A 16,910-nucleotide genomic window follows, 5' to 3' on the forward strand; every position below is an offset into this window, starting at 1 on the left:
TTGGGCAGATGGTAATTTTTTAAGTGGGATGAAATGTGCCATCTTCGTGAATCTATCAATAACCATAAGAACTGTATTAAACCCGTTAGAACTGGGTAGATCCACAATGAAATCCATGGCCAAGTGGGTCCATGGAGCACTAGGTATGGGCAGTGGTTGTAACAGTCCAGGAGGTGACCTAGGAGGAACTTTAGAAACGGCACATATTTGACATGCCCCAACATAATCTTTGATATCGTTTCTAAGAGCAGGCCACCAAAATCTCCTGGAGACGGCTGAGAGAGTTTTATGGACTCCAGGATGGCCCGCTGTGAGGTTGTCATGGAACAAATCTAGTACCTTCTTTCGAAACTGAGGTGACACATACAGTTTGTCCGGAGGTTTTCCCACAGGTGCCTGAGTTTGATCTGCTATTATGGCACAGAAGAGTGGAGAAGACACTTCGGAAACAGTAGTGGCAATGAGGCATTCAGGAGGTACAATAGGATATATCACCTGTTCTGGTACTTCATCTGTCTCAAACTGCCGAGAAAGTGCATCTGCCTTGGTGTTTTTAGTACCAGGCCTGTACGTAATTACGAAATTGAATCGGGAGAGGAACAATGACCACCTAGCCTGACGAGAGGACAGTCTCTTAGCGTCCCCAATATAAGCCAAATTCTTATGATCAGTAAAGATCAAAAGTGGCTCTTTGGAACCTTCCAAGAGATGCCTCCATTCCTTAAGGGCAAGTACAATGGCCAAAAGTTCCCTATTCCCTATGTCGTAATTCCTCTCTGCAGGTGTGAGTTTGCGAGAGTAAAATCCACAGGGATGTAAAGGCGTATCAGGACTTTCTCTTTGAGACAGAATGGCTCCAACTCCTGTCTCTGATGCATCCACCTCGAGGATAAATGGTTTGGATGGATCAGGATGGGTCAGGACAGGTGCTGAGGAAAATAAAAATTTTAATTGTTCAAATGCCTCTCTTGCTTCTTTGGGCCAAGATATACAATTTGCTCCTTTTTTTGTTAAATTGGTTATAGGGGAAATCACGGAGGAAAATCCCCTTATGAATTTGCGGTAGTAATTCGCAAAACCTATAAAGCGTTGAGTAGCTTTAAGGCCCTTGGGTAATGGCCACTGTAAGACTGCCTCCAGTTTGCGAGGATCCATCTGGAAACCAGACGGAGATATAACGTATCCAAGGAATTGTATCTCCGTTTGGTCAAACTGGCATTTTTCCAGTTTACAGTAAAGGCCGTTTTGTAACAGGGTTTTCAGTACAATTCTCACATGATCGTGATGTGTCTCTAGATCTGGGGAATAGATGAGAATGTCGTCCAAATACACTAGAACGAACATGTGAAGGTACTCTCTTAGGACATCGTTAATAAAATCCTGGAATACCGCTGGAGCGTTACATAATCCAAACGGCATAACCAGGTATTCGTAATGTCCCATTCTGGTGTTAAATGCGGTCTTCCATTCGTGACCGTCCTTAATCCTGACTAGATTGTATGCACTTCGGAGATCGAGCTTGGTAAAGACTCGAGCTCCCTTCAATCTGTCAAATAGCTCTGATATAAGGGGAATAGGGTAGGCGTTTTTAATGGTAATCCTATTCAAACCCCTATAATCAATACAAGGGCGTAGGTCTCCTTCTTTTTTAGAGACAAAGAAGAATCCAGCCCCGGCTGGTGAGGAGGACCTACGGATATGACCCTTTCTGAGAGCATCCTTAATATATTCCTCCAAACAAAGATTTTCCTGGGGGGACAAGGCATAGATTCCTCCCTTGGGAGGCATAGTCCCTGGTAATAAGTTTATAGTACAGTCATAAGGTCTATGAGGAGGTAACCCTTCTGACTGGACCTTGTTAAATACCTCTTTCAAATCCATATACTGCTGTGGAATTTGTGTGGTCAAGGGAGGTGTAACAGGAACATTGATGGTGCCAATAGGTTGTGGGATTTGCTTAAAGCAAACACCTTTGCATCTCTCACCCCAACTCATAATCTCTCCTTCAATCCAATCCAAACGTGGATTGTGTTTCAGGAGCCAAGGAAAACCGAGTATTATCGGCACTGTAGGTGAAGATATAATTTGAAAGGTCATTTCTTCAGAATGGAGAATACCCACTGAAATAGTGATTGGCAGAGTTTCGTGTGTGATGAAAGGCTGGGTAAGAGGCCTTCCATCAATGGCCTCGACTGCTATAGGTTTCTCTTTATGTCTTAAGGGCATGAGATGTTTTGCAGAGAATTCTTTGTCTAGGAAATTATCCGCTGCCCCAGAGTCAATCATAGCCTCACACTGAACAGTAGTGTTCTTGAAAGATAAGGTTACTTTGACAAGGAAACGGTTCTTAGTCAATTTAGGGGACATATACATCACACCTAAGGTCGGTCCCCGTACGTGCCTTAGGTGTGCAAGTTTTCCGGCCGAACCGGGCATGACGATCTTAGATGTCCCTTCTTGCCACAATACATACATAACCCCTCGTTACGTCTGTGTTGTCTCTCTGCCTCAGTGAGTTTAGCGCTACCCAATTGCATGGGTTCAGGTTCCGGAAGAGGCGTTTGGCTACTCACCACTGGGTTAGAGAAACGAGGGGCTATGGACAAATTAGAACGTCTGTTACGTTGTTTGTTTTTCTCTCTCTCTCTGAGCCGGTTATCAATGTCTATCATGTATGCAATAAATTCGTTAAGATTAACCGGAAGGTCTCTAGCTGCAGTCTCATCTTGTATACTCTCAGCTAGACCCTCAGAGAAAGCAGCCACCAGACCACTATTGGTCCAATCAACCTCAGATGCTAATGTCCTGAACTCTATTGCATAATCGGCTACAGAACGACTGCCTTGCTTGATTCTCATAAGGGCTTTGGCAGCGTTCTTCTCCCTGCCTTTAGGTTCAAACGTAGCCATAAAGGCCGTAAGAAAAGTATTGTAATCACGGGCTACTGCGTCACCACTTTCCCATAAGGGGTTAGCCCAGGTTAAGGCCTTTCCTGTTAATTGGTTCATCAGATAGCCAATTTTCGATCTATCTGTTGGGAATGAACCTGGGGAGGCCTCAAAGTGGTATTCAATTTGGTTTAAAAAACCTCTGAATTCCTTGGAATCACCTCCATAGCGAGGGGGCGGTGACAAGGTTATGGACGGTGGTTTATGTGGTACGGGAACCACTACAGGTGGCGGAACCACAGGTGGTACCGGAGGAACCTCTAAATAGGCAGTCCTCTGGAGCAAGGTCTGAAATGCCTGGGCAAATTGGTCTAACCTGTGGTCCATATCCTCCACCCTACTCTCACATGCGATCATATGCTTGCATAGTTCTGCAGGATCCATGGCCATGTCGTAATGTCACAACTAGTAATGTGGTCCAGCACGCAGAACTTATGTAAACATATACATAAGTAAGAAAAGGAAAATAATAGGATAGAGCTTAAACCGGACCTTAGAATGGCCGGACTAATACGCTAGAGACAGAGAATGGTCAAAGGGAAAGCCGAGGTCAAGGAAGCCAGAAAATACTCAATACCGATAAAACAAGCCAAGTCAGGGAAACCAGAGATCAGAATAACCAGGGAAACGCCAAGGATCAGGATACCAGGAAATCAGAAACAGCACTCTCAGGAAACCAGGAAACTGAAACCACGACATGGCAAAGTAATGGGGAAAGCTAGGGGTTTAAATACCCCTCTCTAGGCTATGATTGGTCAGAGGGCGACCTCTGACCCCAAAACGTGCGTGTGCGTTGACGTCGTGACGTCACGCACACGTTGGTATAATTCTCGGGGGCGGGGCTAGCAATAGACGCGACCACGCGGTCGGCGCCATCTTGGATCTGGGCGCGATGCCCGGAAGAACTACGTGCGCGGTTCCCGGCTCGCCGACGAGCAGGTAAGCTCGTGTAGTCGGAGCGGTCGTGCCGGTCGGGCACGACCGTGAGGCTCGGCGGGCTGGTGACCGCAACACAACTTTTGCAATTGAAAGGATGTTGAGGAATCACTATAACACGCATGCCTAACATACAGAGACCAAATCAAGGTGTATAGCTTGTAATCGAAATTTGGACTCCTGATGGCTATGTGTGTCAGTGTCACGTGGAAAAAAAACTGATCAGAGGGCAGGGATGAGGCACGTGGTTTCACACATGCTGACATTGGTAAAGAACTAATAACAAGTCACAGTGTTATCCACGCTGATAGGTAAGGACATAGAGAGAGGTAGGGAGAGGAGATACTCTAATGGAATGTTACAGAATAGCATTGAATAGAATAATGCTAGCAGAGGAATACAGAAAAGGAGAACAGGACAATAGAGTAAGGAAAGAGGGTATCGGTTATTATGTGAATAACAAGGTCTATTGTTGTAGAAATTACATGCCTCTAGAAAATGAAAATGCCTCTAACGCCCGTCTAACGCCCGTCGGGCTCACAGTTATTAGAGGCATTTCCTCATGAAGACCCTCGAAACACAAGGTCTTCATATTGGGTATCATGTTTGGAATTTCATAATGAAGACCCTCAAAACACAAGGTATTCATGTTGGGTATCATGTTTGGAATTTCATAATGAAGACCCTCAAAACACAAGGTATTCATGTTGGGTATCATGTTTGGAATTTCATAATGAAGACCCTCAAAACACAAGGTATTCATGTTTGGCATCATCACATTCAGTATGATAATTGTTCTCATAGAGAAGCAATGGGATAATGCTTCTCTATGAGAGGCATCCAATTCGTGGATCATGGTGTTTTGCCGCACATCCACTGAAGGTCTCCAGTGATTCTCTATTAGAAATAAAAAATTGAGTAAAAGGTCATTAGAATGAATAATAATTTCCATTGGCTGCTGTGATTAGACAGGGACTGAACTGGATGACATGTGAGTATATTTAGTTTTGTATGTCTACATAGAAGATGGCTTGTATCTTTATGTTAAAAGGAACACTTACATTATAAATATATTTATTTATAACATTAGGGTGTTTTCCTTTAATTTACTGGTAAAACATAATGTTCTATATGTCAAACATACATAACATTTGAGCTTCAAACTGGAATGGACAGCAGATTTCAGATCTATATACCAAGTCCCAAGACATTGTATGGAAACAATTTGTCCATTAGCATAATGAAATCCATCTCTTTCTGGGTTTTTGATTTATTGACGGCCCAGAATAAGGCCTAGCTTACATCAGCATATTCATTTTCAATAAAAGTGCTGTAATCACAGTGATTGAGATGAACTAGGTTAAGCGTGTTAAGTATAGTTAGAATGTGGCAGTTTGTATGTTTCCTACAGAGGGGGTGATGTGTTTTGTGGGCACTATGTACACAAAATTTCATGCTCTACTTGCAATATCAGGCATAATTGAGTTCCATTAAAGACACGCTATAGAATTTATCGCATGACATTTTAAAGAGACTGAAGTGATGAAAATTGATTTTTACTTAAAGCACAAAATGCATTCACACATCAAGTAAACAGTACAATTTTTTTTTCTGTTCTATGACAATCCGCACAGCACATATCAGTTTTTGGTTACTGTATAAATGTTTGGTTAACCTAAGACTGGATTTTGCTATACACTGCTGCAAAGGACAATGGTGGTCAAATCACGACATCCATCTACTAAAATATTATCAAATTAAGGGGATACCAAAACTATGACTGATTGGTATAAGTGTATGACTGTTATAGTGAAATTCCCAGGGCCAAATTTAAATATCAGATGCCTTTAGGAACAGATTTGCCTGCTCACCCCTTCCCAAAATAAGTCAGATAAAGTGAGTGTAAATAATGTATTAACTGTACACTGCAGACATAAAATCGAAAACTTATATTCAAATTTAACAACTGCATATGCATGTATGTGCCTATTTCTGCTTGCCATGTATTGAGTTTCAGTCGGTGAGTATTGTGAGTGTACATAGCTGTGTAAATGCATGCAGGGTAATTGATAATGTTAAAAGTGGTTATGGTAAATTAGTTTTAAAGGTTAGAGAGGGGTTAATCTGAGAGATCACATAGGGTGTGCAGTGTTTAAGAAAGGGTTATAGTTGTGGTATAGGGGTGTTTAGGATTATTGTGGGGTTATGTTTTGTATTCTGGTACCTAGGCAGTTTATGATTTTTAAGGTTTAGGATTTGTGTTGTTAAATTTGGTAATAAGGGGGGCGGGGCCAGGCCGCCAAGCAAGATGGTCGCATGTCAGACCAGCTCCTGAAACTTGAAACAAAATAAGCATAAAAACCAGACTTTTGGATAGACGCACTGAGCCACAGCTCCGGCTCACAAGCACCGAAAAACGGGGTATTTACCCCAAAAATCCATAGGAACACCAGCGAGAGGGCAGGCACACAACCAGGGATACCCGGGGACATCCACAGACACCCGACTCACGCTTTATGGTGCCCGGGAACCCGAGCAAGCAGATGGGGCCTACTCACGGTCGAGCGGAGGAGAGGCGGCCGCTCTCTAGTACGCCAAAACCTGGAGTGGGCACCTCAGCGAACCCCCTGCATATCCCCCCCCCCTTGGACCGGTGGGGGTTATCCCGGTCCACACTGGACATCTGGGGCATCCAACCACACTGTCCCCGGCAATCCAACTCCACGTGGCTCAGGCAAAATGGCGACTGGCGGCATCACGCTCACCCAGCACAGGTCGCAGGAACCACTGGGACTACCGGACCTCTCTCAGCGCCTAGATGCCGTCTTCGCTAGGTTCTGGGACAAGCTGCAGAGACGGCAACAGAGATCCCGTCCCGAGCCGACCCTACCGCAGCCGGTCAGGGAACGGAACCACAGGTCACGGGAGGCGAGGGGGAAGCCCTCGGGCGCACGACCGCCGCACAAGCTACTTCACCCACACCCTGGCCCACCCGGGCGGCAGACCACAGGGCCGAGAGCCCAGAGGCATCGCCCACACGGGCGGAGGACCAAACCTACTAAGCGACAAGCATCTATCAAACCCTCCGTTCCTCCCACAAGTGGAGATTACTCGAACCCAAGGGGCAACCGAGTAAGTGGCCGAGAGATGCCGGACTGCACGCAAGCCCGGGGCTGGAGGGACACCCTCCCTCGCGCCTACAACGCGGTAACCTGCAGAATCCCACTGATGAACCCAAGCTGCCTCCTGAGAGAAGGCGTCGGATAATGGAAACACTAACCGACGCATCCTGACTGTGCCGGGAACCGGGCACTACACAGCATCGACTTTGCCACGCCACTTACCAAGCACATGGACTGTACCGGGCAGCTGGACACTTGAGCGAACCCCAGATGACAGTGTCTATTTATTATGTGGCTCATCTAAGGTTCACTAACTTCTAGATAACATATTGTCTTTTACACATGTTAGCTAGTCTCTACCCAGACTGTCTACCTTGCTCTACCAGCATGCCACTTAAATACTTCACCTCTCATGCACTGTCATACGCCTAGTGTTAGCTATTTTAACGTTGTCTGAATATGCCTTTATTTAATAAATAGCAACTGCGTGAATTTTGAAGGGTAGTATACAGTAACTAACGCATGCACAGCCTGGTAGAGACTCCCCAATCCCTGGGGTGGGCATACTAGACCAGCCTTGTTTAATTCATAGCCTGTAAGAATTGACTCTACGTCGTTTATTGTGTTAGCATGTGCCTATTATGTGAGCTAAACCTAGGCGACAGGGAAATCTTGAACCTGCTTACTTATTCTTTATTTTACACAAAGCTTGCACACTTGAAAAGAGTGTATTCTCTACATGTAACCTTATCCTGTTCTTATTATACTAAAAAAATGTGCACTGTCTAGCAATTACCCTACTTGTTTTATATGTCAAGCAGCTCCAGGAATGCCGTTGGGGTACCTAGAGCCAGTTGTAATCATTATATGCACTGCAAAAATAAAAAATTCAAAAAAATAAAAATGAAAATGTGGTAATAAGGAAAAGCAGGGTTTTGTTTTTGCTTTAGGAGGGGGTACATTTAGGGCTATGGTAAAAGGTGTACAGGTCTGTTGAGTTTGAGGGGTTAATAGCAAATTACTCACCCTTCAATAGTTTATATAAGAATTGAAGCAACTATGAAGCATACTATCCCTGCTCCTCCAGCAAGGCATTTCGTATATGTAGTTGATCAGGGCCGTCTTTAACGCAGGGCAAACAAGGCAGCTGCTCCGGGCCCTGCTTCTGATGGGGGGCCCGAGGCAGCTTCCCCGTTTGCCCTCTTCCCTGAAAGCCATGCTTGCGATAGCAGGGCCCAAAAGAAGAGACCTTTCTAGTTTAGTTCCACCACTATGTTGCGATGGAGGGCGTGATTGCATGACAGGGAGTGGGGAGGGGTGGCTTTAGGAGGCCCAGGCAAATGCTTGCCCAGGGTCCAATCAATATTAAAGAAGGCCCTGGATGTTATCCCTTCCACTTCCTGTCCAGCCTCACACACAGACACTGGAGGAGCTGGGAAACAGCACTGAATTTTACACATTCTATAACTGTTCCTAACTGGACTACAGAGGACACCGGACAAGGCTCCTGGTACTTATCTGTCCTCACCAGCTCAAAAAAGGTACATTATGTGCTGGAAACAGATGCCCACTACAGGAAATGTAAGCAGATGCCTACTCTGACTAATGGATAATCCAGCCCTTGCAATACCACATGGGGGTTTGCATTCATTGTGGGTATAATGATAGGCATTCTAATCATGCTAAAGTCATCCTCACATAATGCACTCTGTATGGAATAAATGCCTTACCTGTCAAATGTTATCTTTATGGGATAGCCAGGCTGGGCTTCCAATACCCACACACAGTTCAGAGAATCCTTGTAAAATCCAGGCCACCCAGGAGACAGAATCATTCCACTTGGTGCTGTCAGATGTCCTCCACATGGTGCTGTAAATATAAACTATATGATCAGAAACTTGAGAAGACCAACTGAGCACTTACACTAAAAAGGTTACTACAACCAAAACACTGTTTTTGCTTAGAGTAACACTTCCCAACCAGTTTTCCCTCTAAAAGTAAAAGACAAAATAAAATAACTGTCCAGTGTGGAGGTGAGCAGTATTCTTGGCTTCATGATTATCCGCTGTTGACATTAGGAAGGGGAGAAATGGTGCTTAGAGTAACCCTTTAAATATTAAAGAAAATGCTAACATACCACTGTACCATATCCATCTGTCTGTCTGTCTATCTATCTATCTAAAACAATACCTATACAACATGGAAATTCTACATTATGTGTCTACTCATGCATATATTCTTTCTTAATCTGTATTCCCCTTCTCCTGTCATTAACACTAAGCATCTATCCTCCCTGCACAACTCACGAGTCGTTTTTCTTTCTCCTCCGATGTATGTGTTTTAATATAACCATATGTTTTCTCATCACAAGCAATGAAATGAAAACCTTGTTAAAATTGTATTAAGCTGTTCTTTCACTGTATAAAACAGCAGGATGATAAAATACAAAAAATGTTTTAATTCACCGTTGAACCTACCACTTCCCAGTGAATTCGAGATTTGGAAGCAGGGCCGGCATTCTAGCGGACGGCGCAATTACAGGGTGATTGGCAGGAGGAGATGCGCTCCCCTCCTGCCGGTCACAGAATGTAGCGTGGCCGAGCAGGCAGACCGAGGTGGAGAAGCTGGGGGGGGGGGGGGGGGGAACTAATGGGACACATGGAGGTTTGGGAGGAGGGTGTAGGGACACATGGAGTGCTGGAAGGGGGTATAGAGACACATGGAGGGCTGGGAGGAGGCTAATGGGACACACCAGGGCTGGGAGGGATGGCTAGTGGGACACATGGGGGCTGGGAGGGGTATAGGGACACATGGAGGGCTGGGAGGGGGCTAATGGGACACAACGGGGCTGGGAGGGATGGCTAGTGGGACACATGGGGGCTGGGAGGGGGTATAGGGACACATGGAGGGCTGGGAGGGATAGCATGTAGGACACATGGGGGCTGGGAGGGGGCTAATGGGACACAACGGGGCTGGGAGGGATGGCTAGCGGGACACATGGGGGCTGGGAGGGGGAAACAGGGACACATGGAGGGCTGGGAGGGATGGCATGTGGGACACATGGGGGCTGGGAGGGGGTCTATTGGGACACATTGAGGGCTGGGAGGGGACTATAGGGACACATAGAGGGCTGGGAGGGAGGGCTAATAGGACACATGGAGGGATGGGGGGCTAATGGGTCACACAGGGGGGCTCATTGTCTGGGAGGGGGTATAGGGACTTATGGAGGGCTGGGAAGGAGCATAGGAACACTTGGAGGGTGCTATTGGAACACATGGAGAGCTGGGAGGGAAGGCTAGTGGGAGACATGGAGGGAAGGGAGGGAGGGCTAGTTGGACACATGGAGGACTGGGGGGCTATATGGATGGAGGGAGGGCTAACAGGACACATGGAGGGCTGGGGACTACTGGGACACATGTGGGGGCTACTGAGAAACATGGAAGACTGGAGAGGGTGGAATGAGACACATTGAGGGCTGTGGGGTAATGAGACACATGGAGGGGCTGGAGAGTAAAAAGACACACAAAGGTGTGTGGGGAGAAAGAGACAGAGAGGTTGGGAAAGAGGAACAGGAGACACACACAGAAGAGCTGAGGAAGACGAACAAGAGACACACAGAGGGGCTGGGAAAGGGGAGAAGGAGACACACAGAGGAGCTGTGGGGAAAGATACACAGAGGTGCTGGGGCCTGGGAAATAGACTCACAGAAGGGCTGGGGAAAGGGAGAAAGAGACAATGGGGCTGGGGCTAAGACACACATGAAAGGGGCTTGGGGGAGAAAGACACAAACTAAATGCAAAAATTAGATGACTAGAGATAAAGCCTATCTAGTTAATATATAAACTGCGCAAATAAATATATTCAAAGGGAGAAAAATAGATAATTCCTTTTGTATAGCTATTTATAGGTATTAAGTGATTGGGATAAGGTGATGGAAATGCACTTAATTTAAGTTGTGTCTTAAAAATGATGATGTGTAAAGGTATTTGGTTTCAAATATGCAGCTACCTTTGAAGAAAGTATCCCTACACTTTCTATAAAATATATAGCCAGAAATAGTGATAAGGAAGCACAAATACTGAATTCTTACACATATATTAAAAATAAACACATTTATTTGTCTTGTTTAGACATAAAGGTAATAAAGAAATATGCATACTACTTCATTACTAGAATACAATATTGGAATTGGTAAATAATATCTAATAGTAAAATACAATAAGGTTATAAGTGTGCACACTAACAAATAAATAGAAGTGTGCACACTTATAATCTTATTGTATTTCACTATTAGATATTATTTACCTATTTCAATATTGTATTCTAGTAATGAAGTAGTCTGTATATTTCTTTATTACCTTTATGTCTAAACAAGACAAATAAAATAAATGTGTTAATTTTTAATATATGTGTAAAAATTCAGTATTTGCACTTCCTTATCACTATTTCTGGCTACAAACAAAATGCATCTTCACTTGTGTCTCCTGCTCTCCCTGTAACTCAGAGTCAACTGGTGAGAGAAAGACGTCGTATTAAAGGGACACTTTAGTTGCCAGAACTACTACAGTTTAATGTAGTGGTTCTGGTGTCTATAGCCTATCCCTGTAGGCTGAGCACTGTAAATACTACCTTTGCAGAGAAAAGTCAGTGTCTATATTGCTGCCTAGGCACATCTCTAGTGACAGTCACTCAGACGGCCACTAGAGCTGCTTGCTAGTCCAGTGCTGCACTCTCTGTATGGAGTGCTGATCGCTCCCCATAGAGATGGATTGATGCAATGCATCTCTATGAGGAGATGCTGATTGCTGCGGTGAAGCACAGCGTTTTGCCACACATGCGCAATAGCCTCCCAATGCTTCCCTATGGGAATTGAATTGGTGTTGACTGAGATTTAACTAGAGCACACTCTTATTACTTAAAAAAACCCGAAAAAAACAAGATAACATATTTTTTTTTACTGCTGTGCAATAGCATACATTCACAATTTCTGTCCAAATTTCCAAACTTTTCTTAATATATCAAATGCACGTCTGCTTACAACAAATCCACTCTTTTGTTTATTTTGAAGCCGTATGAGTGCTTTCTTTCACGTTTGAGAGATCGTTTTCAGTTTTAAGGTTTTTTTTCCCGCTTTCATATCTGCACACTATGCTGGTGCAATACATTATGGGGCTGGTATAGAATTTTTTTTCCAGGGCTGCTTTTCATTCCCAGTCCGGTGCAGTTTGGAAGGTAGATAACAGCCAGTAAGCTCATCTAGTTTTTCCAACCCTACCCTAAACGCATTTTTTTTTTTATCTTCATTCTTATTCTGAGGATATATTTATGAGTATTGACTTCCAATCATTCTTCAATTCACCTGCAAACTACCATCTCTGCTGGAAGATGATTTCAGATATCAGATAAAAATCTATCCATCCATAAAGTATTTTACAAGGAATGAGATATTGTGATTCCTCTTATTTTTAAGTATATTCTGGAGAACATTTGCAATGAATCTATAAAAAAGCACACATGAAACAATTTGCAATATTGTGTTACATGTTTTAATAAAGAATGTACACAACACAATTAGAAGCAGTTACTGTAGAATGTAGGACTGCCTTCTCAGTTTCTCAGTTCTTCTGTGACTGTCACACATCGGGACCTGTGTCCATTTGTTATTTCTATGTTTATTTTGCTGTGATGTAATCACTGTTAACCCATAAAGAATTCCTTGCCAGAGTAAATCAACAGTGTTCTGCACATTCACAGGACTGGCTGGTTGTCATTGCATGCATGCCAGGTTCGCAATCCCCCCAATGCTTGTCACACCGCAACTTGTCCTGCACTGGAGCCCCCGATGTTGCATTGGGTCACCACCAGATTTACCAGTGAAGCTATGGCACTGGAGGATGGATGTGGGTAAGAACGCCTTCAGCCTCTGGATTTACTAACTTTACACTCTATCAGAGCACATTGTTATAACAAATTAACCCACAAATTCTACCTATTCCACCCCAGGTTACAGTTAAAATGCTATTGTCACCAAAACATAAATGGACATGTTTGGTAACCCCTTACATTTAGCAAAAAAACTCCTGGATTTGCAATCAGTGGTGGCACAACAGCTGGTACAGCCATTGTTAGTTTTGGACTCCCACAATTATTGTCTATCTATTGTATGGCCATAAATGAATGAGGATTACTTGGAGTTCTGATAATTACCTTGGTACCCTTGTCTTTATACTCCTTATACCTGTGTATCAATATCGGTAAACAATGCGTCATTTTTTTTGTTCCTGTCTAAATGATAGGTTGTGGGGGAAAGTGAATATAGACTTTCAGATAACAGTCAGTGACAGAGTAGATGCTATTCTTATAACCGCTCTGTAACCACTCACTTTGACGTTCTAAGCTGTTCTATTTTGGTAGGGATAATTTTCAGTAATGTGTATTATTTGGCTGAAAAGTTCAGCTCGTGCCTTTCGTTTATAATCTTGTCTTATGGGCTCACACCTCTCTGCAGGTTAAACACTGACCTGCCCCTCCGCACACACTGTTTAATGCGCCAAGCAGACAGATCCTGCAGTGTGAAGTTATTTTTAGCTTCCGGTTATTCCTTTGAGCCCCTCTTCATGGTTGCATAAAGCATCCCTAAACCTCTGGTGAGGTGCTAAGCTAAGAATAAATGTTTACAGCGCGTGGCGAGGTCGGCTGCATGTGAAATCAGAAATATCAGCAACATTTTGTTTTAAGAGGTACATACGGAAAGAAGAGAAGTTAAAACAAGAGGAGTGGATACTTCAAACCTTATTCCAATAGCGAAGGAAGAGTAGGTTTAAATTAATAAGGAATAAGAAACCTCAGCCATTATATTTAGATCCTGCAGATGAATTCAATTAACCATTTGGACAGTGTGATCATTAACATGTGTCCCATGGAATGTGGCAATGTTACAAAGCAAGTGGTATAGGCCTGGACAGTGGTATGAGGTCCTGCATTCTCACTATCCTTTCACATTACTTTGAAGGGAAAGGGTGGGTGCAGTAGGGGGTCTTATTCCAACATTATAAGGTTACAGACAACTCAAATAATGGGTTTATCAACATGGCATGAATGCACACCAGGCTGATTGAAATTCAGCCTGACTTCCCATAGCTCATTTAATGTTTTCTGAGCATAGCCAGGTGTGTCTTTTGATGCATCTGAGCTATGTCGACTATCCCCAGACGTGGAACACAAGGTAAATAACCTAGGACTATGGGACAGGAGTCCGAAATTAGGATGATCATACTGATGCACACTGAAGCAAGGACAGTTGGGAGACCGGGAAATTATGCTGGTCTAGGTATGACATCAGAGTTCCAGTTTGGCTAATTCAGCATTGTACTATTCACAGCTCAGATGTTTTAGCTCCATTTTCAGCATTACAGCAAATCCGTTACCTCAGCTAAACAAAAGCCTACAATGTCTATTCAAAATAAATATATATCCAACTGCAAAAGATGAAATAAGAGGAACTATGCCTTAATAATTTTCTCATATTATGTCAACTTTTTACATGTTTCTTTTAAATGGGGACATGTATTAAAAAACAAACAAACAAACACAAAATATGTCACTCTAGTTCTAAAGGGTACAGTGAGTTGAGAAAGGGTTAAATGTTATTGGGTTTATTAAGTCAGACATAGCTTATCAGGTCTCTGAGGTATGGCTACACAGTGTCAGTCTTCATTGGAATGTGTGTGATAAGTACCAATTAGCACAGGGTTATAATTGCAGAGCAGTGTAATGTATCAGTGATAATAGGGTATTAGGATCCAGAGCATACAGTTATAGTCTTATCTATTCAGAATACAGATTTTACTGTGACATCTAAAACAAACAATGCAGAATTCAATAGGATATATATGTAGATCAGTATAGCAAAATACATGTTTCTCAAAGAGAACTTATCAAACTGGAAAATAAAAAGTGTCACATTACTGTATGTTGAACAAAAAAATCAGTAGAATACTATAGAGCAGTCATTTATTTAATGGGGAAAGTAAGCAGATGACTAGGGCCGAAGACATCTTTTTAACAAGGAATTTATCAAACTGGAAAATTAAAAGTAAACATCATCAAATATACATGCCAACGGTCCTGCTTTTGCTGGTACATGCCTGCATTTTGGGTCACTGTTTGGCAGTTGAAATCTGCCAAGCATATTCACAATGTGGAAAAAGACTAACACAACACAACCTTCCCCAACACGTTTGTTCTGTGTTGGGCAACGAAGCTGTCAATCTGCCTGGCCACCCACTTTAGGGTGTGTCCTGAAAAATGGGCTTTACTGCCCCTATGCAGCCCCACTTCCTTGCCTATCCACCTCTGCGCTGGAAGATGGTCAAGGAATATTGGTAAGGTATGTCATAGTTTTTGCCAAAGTTTCAACTGGATACTACTGCTATGAAAACACTGGGCACCATGACATGGTCCTGACTGAAGCAATGTTTCATGGTGAGAAAAGTTAAAATTGTCAGGAAAAAACAAATACTCTATGCTACAATTAGAACCTCATGCTAGTAACCAGATATAGTAGAGCCAGTGCTATTGATTGAGGATATTGCATTAGAACCTAGACAATCTGTCATCAATAAAGTATCCACAATATTGTTTTCATTATTAAAATGTACAAAAAAATGGAACAAAAATGTGTATATTCGTTCTTGGTTAGCCTACGCCACAAGATTCTAGAAGAAGATTTTGTTTTTCATTCTCCAACGTGAAAGAGAAACTTGAGAAGATTTAAATTAACTTGATGTGAAGGCTTCACTTTTGACTTTATATGGTAGAACCAACCTATTCTCACTTTTGAAATTATTGCAAAGGTGCTAATTTTTGTTACCACTGGAATGGACAACAATGTACAGTCAGGATGCCAATAATTTATTTCTCATATGTGGTCTTCTAGGACCATGGACCCATCACTATAATAATCTCATACCTGGGTAGGGTTCTTTCTGTATGGATGCTACCTCATCAGCCATCTTTTCTCAACCCACATGTTAACTGATTAGATTGAGATTAAACTAAATTGGATTTTAGAGCTTTAAAAAAAATAAATAAATAAATAATAATTCTCTCTCATGACATTATATATAAAAATAAGTCCTCTAAGCATTTATGACTGAGGTATCCGGTGGCACCTGCAGTGTTTGTCTAAGACAGTGAATTGTTGTAGAAATATACGGACAGACAAATTAAGAAAAACTAAAAATGTTCAACATATTCTGGCATTCAAAGTATATATCCTCATTAACCTTTTAACTACAAGATGTGGTTGTGCAAACCTTTACATAACACATTTACCGTAAAATCAAAAAGTTATGATATTTTATATCCTGTTTCATGGAGTGCCTGTATGTACACAGATGAAAACTGTATAAATGCTGTAAATATAACTAGAATCTGCCAGGTCTAAACGTATCTGGCTTACTGCTGAGTAGCAGAACAGAATTCATGAATTTACTGCATGGAGAAGGCAAGCCAACACAATTAAAAACAATTGCTATCACGATGGAGCAAATGGTCTCAGCTGATCTATCCTCCCCCAGCCTGCAAAAAGCCAGCAACCCTCCTACCCTCCAAGCTTTTAATATATATATAAAGAAAAACATCAAATTAGCTGTGTTTATGCAATAACACAGGGAAAATCATTAACAAAGCAAGCCAAACTAATTACATATTTTCTTTGCCACTGCATCAAACCATCATTAATTCAAACACATGCAAATATCTGTCGCATATTCTCTCACAGACCATATAAAACGGGTGGCTTTTAAATGCAAAGTGAAAAAAGGAACCAAGTTATAAGGGCCAGGATATAGCTTTGAAGTTGAATTCTTTGTGTTTTAAAACCTCGCTGATAGGGATTAGC

At 42.7% G+C, this 16,910-nt stretch overlaps 1 protein-coding gene across 1 annotated transcript in view; it reads right to left on the reverse strand.

Moving 5' to 3' along the window:
- Positions 1-16,910, reverse strand: part of CSMD2 (CUB and Sushi multiple domains 2) — a 916,375-nt gene that overhangs the window by 192,991 nt on the left and 706,474 nt on the right. The window contains exon 16 of the mRNA XM_063456412.1: positions 8,737-8,875. Within this exon, the coding sequence (XP_063312482.1) occupies positions 8,737-8,875 (139 nt within the window). The remainder of the gene's footprint in view (positions 1-8,736; positions 8,876-16,910) is intronic.

This window comes from Pelobates fuscus, chromosome 1 (genome assembly GCF_036172605.1).
Source record: "Pelobates fuscus isolate aPelFus1 chromosome 1, aPelFus1.pri, whole genome shotgun sequence".
Taxonomy (NCBI): Eukaryota; Metazoa; Chordata; class Amphibia; order Anura; family Pelobatidae; genus Pelobates; species Pelobates fuscus.